The following is an 8057-nucleotide window of genomic DNA, read 5'->3' as shown; positions in this document are numbered from 1 at the left end:
GGTACTTATGTAGATTTTACTAAGCCTATGGTTTTTGTAATGATGTTGTGCTTATTTTATAAATTGAGCTTAGGAATGGTAAGTTATGTTTGAGTTTATACGAGCTTACTAAGCACTAGTTGCTTACGTAGTTATTTTCCTTTGTTTCATAAATTATCGGAACTTGATCGGTTGGAAGCTTGTCGGAGATATATTACACTATCCAGCAATCACTTCGGTATTTTTTGAGTTATTTTGGCTAATGTTATAAATGGCATGTATAGGACCTTTTTATAATGAATGTCTTGAATGTGGTCATGAACATTTTGGTATGAATATGTATTTTGTATGTTAGACTTATAATACTTAAGCAAGTTTATGTTCTTTGGTCATTTTTGGTACTTGTAATATATGGTCCTTTTGGTATGTTTATGATGATATGTGAATGGTTACAATTGGTGTCATTAGGTAGTTAAAGGAACAAAGTTTTGTGCTTGAAATGCAACAATATTGCTTTGTTTTGTTTAATGTTGTTTTGGTATAAATGTGGTGCCTTTGAATGACATATTGGTTAGGTAAAATAGGTTAATCGAATTGGTATGTTTATATGTGTTTTAAAGGTTTTTAAGTCTTTTGAATGCATTCACAGATGGAATGTTTGATTGGGTATGTTTTGGTCTTGAAATGGCTTGATGATAGGGTTAATTATGGAGTACACGGACTGAGACACGGGTGGTCACACAGCCTGGCTACACGGCCGTGTGTCACTTGTTATTTTTGGTGTAAGTTTTGTACAGCCTAAGACACAACTATATGTATTAAGTCAGTGTGTTACACGGTCTAGCACACGGCCTACCGACACGACCGTGTGTCGCAAGTCAAAGAGTTACACGGTCTGGCATACGGCTTGCGACACGACTGTGTGACCTAACTCAGTGAGTTACATGATTTAAAACATGGGCTGGGACATAGCCGTGTGTCCCTTTGTTCAATTATTACACGGTCTGGGCTATGTCACATGGCTTGGCCACATGGCCCTGTGACCCATGTTTTCAAAATTTTTAGCTTTTTCTTAAAATTTCTGATTTATTTCAATTTAGTCCTGGATCATTTCCAAACTGATTTTAAGGCCTCAAAGGCCCGATTTAAGGCTTAAATGTATATGTATGCTAGGGTTGTAATAAATTTTAAGTAATTATGTTTTGATATTAATTGTTCAGATTTGCACAGTAATGCTTTGTAACCTTAATCTAACGACAGAGACGGGTTAGAGGTATTACATCGAGGGCCTATACTAGTTCAGTGGATGAATCACATATCAGTCAGATTTGGTTGAAAATATGACTAAAAATGAAGTTGAAGATGAAGACTTTGAAGACCTTTTTGTTAAAGGCATTAGGCCTATTGTTAAAACTTATCACATATATGACTTAGCAATGTTGCAACCTGTAATTTTTAAAGAAGTTGCATGAGAAAACAACATTGGTGTTTGCTGAAAAATGGTCAAGAAGGAGTGTTGCAAGTTGGCCAATCATGCAGTAGCAAGTAGCAGGGTGAAGTACGAGCTTGTGAGCTTACAGAAATACAAGTTGCGAACTCAAAAAAGTGCTAGTTGCAAGTTGAATGAAGTGCGAGCTACAAAAGTGCGAGCTCATCAAAATGCAAGCTTATTAAAGTGCAAGCTTGCGAGCTTGCGAGCTGGTTAAGATGTAAGTTGGCTAATATACTGACCAAGCCACTTAGAAAGGTCAGGTTTGAATATTTAAGGAAGATGAATGGTGTCAGCAACATAGAGGCCAATGAGGAGTGTTGAAGATGACCATCCATGCAGTTGGTTGTTTTTTTTGGTGTTTGCAAGCAGTTGTTACTCTTTGGTGAATGAATACAACATTCTGATTTGGTTCGTTTTTTGTCTAGTTGCAATGTAATGTTGCTTAGTTGAAAATGAACTTAGTTGTTGATGTTTTGATGGATTTAGGTGATGATTGAGCTGATAAGTCAGCTTATCTATGTGTACAAGTAAAGTTTTACAAGTTTCAAGATTACTCAGTGATAGTAGGTAGTATTTGGTAATGTAATTTGGCTTTAAATTGTATTATTTTATGTTGAAAATGTAGCAAATCAATTTGCAGATTAGTTCAGGTTGTAATCTTTGGCTCAATTTTTGATCTCTCCTTCATTTGCTTAAGCATCTAAAGTGTTGTAGCTACTTTGAGTCAATTGTTTGATGTTTAAATCGATTCATTGCTATTTTGAATCGATCCATTATTGTTTAAATCGATTCTAAATTGTTTCACTTGATTTAAAACCCATCACCTATTGAAGATTTTGGATAAACATAACCAACTTGCTAAGGTATTTTGGATGGCAAGAGATCGATTTTTCCAATACGATCACATGCTTGTAAGTATTAAGCTCATTGGCATTAGGAATAAGGATGGTAGACAACACAACTTGTCAATTGCATCTGAAATTACAGCTTTAATTGTTGGTAACATTGGTGAAGCAGCAACAGTGAGAGATCTTATAGTTGAAGATCAGTTTTGGTTTGCGCCATATCAATGAATTGCATCCAAGCTTCATGGCAATGTAATATCCTTTACTATTTCCTTATAGGGAGGATGTGTGTCCCATAGAGATATTGCATAGGGGAGTTGAATCAAGTACTTCTTCTAGGAAGAAATTGACTTAAAGTTAATACAATGCTTTCTGCCTTCAACATAGGCATCATGAAGGCCACACTATACTAGATTCTGGATATTTGACACATCAATATATTTGTGATTGTTTTGTAAGTATAGAAGCTAAAAGGTTTAACAAAATTTTGAGGAATCAACAAAAATTTTTATGCATATATTCTTCAAGGGTTAGAAAATGTCGTTGTTAGGGGAGATACATTATCGTTATCTACAGGAAAGAAAATAGTCCTACCTCTTGCCTGGGTGGCCTATGGTTCAAATTAGGATTTTGTTCTTGTCAGATAGATGAGACTTTTTCTTCATCATCATCACGTGTTCCTTTGTCCCGTCTTTGAACGGCCAATAACTCTTACATATTACGTTAGAGTTACTCTTGTTGCTACTAATATGCTTGTTGTTGACATTGTTGGGATTCTTGAGTTTGTCAGAATTGTTCTTGAAAGTCTTTAAACTGTTCTTGTAGCATTGACAGCTCTTGGGAGTTGGTTTTTGGGTTTTTGAGTAGTATAGGTTTGGATATGATAATTTGGATCAGGTTCTTAGTATTGCTCATAAGACTAGAATTGGGTGTAGTAGTTATAAGGACTATAGTAATAATTTCCAAAGTTTTAGTTTATTTAAGCTTGGTTGGTGATTTGGATTTGATTTTGAGTTTGTTTGGTGAGGATGTTGATTTTTGGGTTTGTCATTTGGCAAAATTTGAAAGTCGCGTATTTGATCCATGCTTATCGCACCAACTATTGATTCTGGGATCAAACAAGTCGAAGATGATAATGATGTAGAGCAGTTCACCATACTTATGGAAAGGTAGAGAGCCACTGTGTATGGTGGTCGATGGACGGTTGTTATGGGTTAGAGAGAGAGATGGTGGTGATATACCCTCAACCAGGAAAATGATTGTATAAAACAGTGAGACCATGTCATCTTTATTCTTTTTCCAATAGTTTTATGCCACATCAGCATTTCCATTCTGAATTTCAGCATTTTTCATCTTGAAAAAAAATCAAATCCAAATGAAAATCTTAAAATTCAGGATGAAATTGCTGATATAGCATAAAACTATTGAAAAGGGATAATATTCCTGTTTCATACAATACTTTCTCTCCTCAACCATGATCCTGACGTGCCACCTGTCATTCATCTATTGGTGGTATCAAAGCAAGTTGGCCAAGTGATCTGTTACCATAGATCTAGCTAGGATGGCAATTAAACACACTATCAATTGTTTCAGATGGGACGTGGTAGTTGGTATTAGAGATGGCGACTAATGTGCGAGACCCATGTGATTGTGTGGTTGAAGAGTGGTTGTGAAGGGTTAGTCTTAGGGATCTTTTTGAAGAGTAATTTCAAAACATGGGTGTCGTGATCGAGTGATAAAGATATAACACTGCACAATCTCCAGCTTTGCCTATGTAAGGTGATTCATAGTCTTTCCACCTTTGACTTTGTAAGGTTCAGATATGAATGAGAACTAAGGAAGGCAGCAACAGAAGGGAATGGTAAAAGAGTTGATGGTTTAAATGGTTATTGGTGCAGGGTTAATGTATTTTGGATGAAGGGGATGCTTATTGCACCGATGTGGAGGCCTAGGCATTAAAACATCCATATTTGCTACCTTATCACAACATATTTTCATTATCTTCCATGAAATTATAGTCGCAATAATCCCTAGATTTTGTATGTTTCCAAGTGTCCATAAAAAGTTCAAACTTGTTCGTTTGATTGACTTTAGAACACAACAGGAGGATTACAGGGCGGATATTAGTTTATTACTTGATACACTTTGGGGCAAAAATGGTAGGCCATGACAAACACTCAATGGCCATATGCTTCTATGATTAAAAAAATAAATATATATTGTTTAATATCTGAGAAAAGAGTATGAGTTTTGAATCTGGGCATGTCTTATATATGATTGTATTTGAATATTTGTCTGTAATAGGTATCAAAACAAGGATACGTATAAAAAAGCTAACAAAAAAGGTTTTTCATAATGAGTGGAATTACTGTTGTTGGATAAATATTTTTGAGTTAATCTACAAAAGTATTAATAGCTTTATAGGTAAAAAGAAAAAATAAAATCCATCAAATTCTTAAAATGGTTCATTTTGTTGGGTAAATGCTAATAAATATGGAAGATGTGAAAATGGGGAATTCCAACCCCTTTAGTTTACAAGAGAACAAAAATGAACCCTTTTGCTTTGATTCTCTCATTTTGGGCAATTTCTAATTACCATGATTAAAAAAAAAACGACAAACCTCACTTGCTAAGACACATACCACTTACCAAACTATTAGCTTCCAAGGTTTGCTATTATACATAAACATCCAAATTCGTAAAACTTTTTTTTTTTTTTACCAAAATGTGGTATGATTTGAACAATAAGGTTACAAGAGTCATCCCAATATCCAGGAATTTGCAATGCCATGGATCACCACATTAAGAAATTCCAAGGATTCGCTGTGACAACCATAATATAATAACCCCTTGGAACCCTGGTGATGAACCTAAACCATGGCCCCCAAACCTTACATTTTCCTAATAATAGCCTTGCTCTTCATCTTCTTGCCTTTAACCGCTTCCATTCACTTCAAACTACCAGCAATTTTCAACTTTGGCGATTCTAATTCGGACACCGGTGAGCTAGTCGCTGCTGGGGTTTATAGCCTTGAACCACCTTATGGTCGAAGTTACTTCACAAAACCATCGGGGAGATATTGCGATGGCCGTCTCATCATCGATTTCCTCTGTTAACTTCTTCTCAATATGCATTGAATTTAGATACTGCTTCAGCCCCTGTATACATTTGCTTATTTGGATTGTTGGTTGCAGTGGAAGCAATGGATCTGCCATTCCTAAATGCTTACCTGGATTCGATCGGCAGGACGAGTTTCCGAAAAGGGTGCAATTTTGCAGCTGCAGGATCGACTATTGAACCACCTACTGCACGAGCTGTTAGTCCATTTTCTTTCCGAGTTCAAGTGGCTCAGTTTATACGGTTCAAACTCCAGGTTCTCAGATTGATAGCTAAAGGTACACACGCATAAGAAAATCCATCTATTTCATACTGACATCATAAATTATACATATAGATTATTATCATTTAATTGCAGGTAAAAAGCTTCACAAATACCTTCCAGACGAAGATTATTTCCAGAACGGCCTTTACATGTTTGATATTGGCCAGAATGATCTTGCGGGCGCATTTTATTCTAAAACTTTTGATCAAATACTTGCCTTAATTCCTTTAATCTTGACAGAATTCGAAACCGGAATAAAGGTAAGCGCCAAGAACACCACAGCAGTACTTATTACATTAAGGTTCGGTCTTAATCCTTGAATTCTTTGGTTTTCAATGTAGACACTATATGATCAAGGGGCTAGGAATTTCTGGGTACATAACACGGGACCTCTCGGATGCTTAGCTCAAAATGTTGCCAAATTCGGAACTGATCCATTGAGCCTCGATGAGCTGGGATGTGTTAGCAAGCATAACCAAGCTGCTAAAGTCTTCAATCTGCAACTTCATACCCTCTGTAAAAAATTGCAGGGCCAGTATGCGGGCTCGAACTTCACATATGTTGACATCTACACGATAAAATGGAACCTTATAGCAAATTATTCCAAATTCGGTATGTACGATTCAGTACTTTGGACTTTGGAGAGTTCCGAATTCATTTTCAATGTGACAAAGGTAGATGAGAAGTAAAAGTATGGAATCAAAATGAGTTGGAGTTCTTACTGTTTTGCAGGATTTGAGCAGCCAATAATGGTTTGCTGTGGATATGGAGGTCCACCGTTGAATTATGACAGCCGGATCAGTTGCGGGAAAACAGAAGTCTTGAATGGAACCACAATGACAGCCAAAGCATGCAGTGACAGTTCAGAATATGTTAACTGGGACGGAATTCATTATTCGGAAGCTGCAAATCAGTATGTTTCATCACAAATACTCACCGGAAAGTACTCGGATCCACCCTTCTCGGACAAAATGCCATTCCTCCTTGGTCTAAAGTTCTGAAGACCTTATTTACTCATTGCTGTAACTGATCCATAAAATAATAGCACTTGTAAATGAAATGGTGTTAAAATCATTCATCTTGATGATGAGGTGTCATCACATGAAGGAGAGAGTATGGAGTGGGATCATAGCAAGGATAGAACATTTGATCAATAGCATTATTATTCAGGTCCGGCATTTTCTGAATCCAAAAGAGAAAAGCTATACTACTCTGAGATAGCAAGGGATTTGAAACACACCTCCTACTATAAAATAAAAAATCGACTTCTTTATTGTTTTTGATTTGTATTGAGAAAATTCGAAGTTCAACCGGACATAACGCAAATGAATGAACTCAAATAAATTTTTATCTCAATTGAGCTTGAATTTGAAAATAAAACTTGATGACTTCTGAATCACACATTTCAAATGTACGTCCAACTTATAACTTATTATTTCTTCTTCACATAACTTTATCTTCCCTCCATCATCTTTAGAAGGAACTTTCACATCTTTCAAGCCAGCTTTGAACATTGTAAACTTGATCCAGCTCGAGCTCAAGTGGAACTTGAGTCACGAGTTTTGGAGTTGACGCTTGATCTCTTTGTTGCTTGAACTCGAGTAAGCTTGATTACAGCCCTAGGTAACAAAAACTTGAGGTTATCTTAGGAAGTCCGATAAGAAAAGAAATGTACTTCTCTCAAGTAATTTCTCATTGCTTCCAAGTAAAAGCATCAATGATGAATTGACCTTCCCTATATCCCCATACAAAGATCAGATTCTAAAACAATTATATATATCCCACAAATGGATCAAATATTTCTTGGCCTTTGTCACAGGCTCTACTACTTCATCATGAAATGTCTAGTAACACATGCAATGAAAAGTGTAACGTTAAGCCATGGCTCTCATCAGGCTTCAGATTGTTTACCCTCCCTCGGTGCTTCATCGGCTATATCGAGCTCCGTGACTTTCCTAGCACCACACCTCGCGGCTCAAGAAACATCAGCTGAAGATGCAAGTTTGCAGGCTGAAGTAGAAGGAAGTTCAAGAAATGGGTGATAGTGGCAGTACTTTCTGCACTTTGTTATTCCAACCTTTTGTTTTTTGTTTTCTAAAATAGTTGTGTACGATGCATACCCAGATTTAGTTATGGGTTATGGCCATCCAAGAAGTAGAACCTTTCGAATCAATGGAAAACTTGAAAAAAGCTGAACATATACATGTTAGACATATACCTGTATCTGACACTCTCACCCGAGTCTGAATAACAGAGCATCTGCACCGCTAAAGGAAGAGGAAGCAGTAGGGTTTGCATTTGGACCTGAAGTTCAACCTCCAAAGAAAATGGTTAACATAAATGACAGTAGAGGAGGTG

At 36.6% G+C, this 8057-nt stretch overlaps 1 protein-coding gene across 2 annotated transcripts; it reads left to right on the top strand.

Moving 5' to 3' along the window:
• The first annotated feature begins 4891 nt into the window (after nt 1-4891).
• Nucleotides 4892-6977, top strand: LOC107919838 (GDSL esterase/lipase At1g54790). Of its 2 annotated transcripts, none has more exons than XM_016849229.2 (5): nt 4892-5428; nt 5512-5712; nt 5772-5959; nt 6041-6311; nt 6432-6977. In XM_016849229.2, exons 1-5 carry the CDS (start codon nt 5194-5196, stop codon nt 6698-6700), a joined length of 1164 nt encoding a protein of 387 aa, XP_016704718.1. In that variant the 5' UTR covers nt 4892-5193; the 3' UTR covers nt 6701-6977. The 2 variants fall into 2 exon arrangements, with proteins under 2 accessions (XP_016704718.1, XP_016704719.1); XM_016849230.2 differs by having other exon boundaries at nt 4907-5428; nt 5793-5959.
• The last annotated feature ends 1080 nt before the right edge of the window (nt 6978-8057 follow it).

Source organism: Gossypium hirsutum, chromosome D13 (genome assembly GCF_007990345.1).
Source record: "Gossypium hirsutum isolate 1008001.06 chromosome D13, Gossypium_hirsutum_v2.1, whole genome shotgun sequence".
NCBI lineage: Eukaryota > Viridiplantae > Streptophyta > Magnoliopsida > Malvales > Malvaceae > Gossypium > Gossypium hirsutum.
This window is presented reverse-complemented; position numbering and strand designations above follow the sequence as displayed.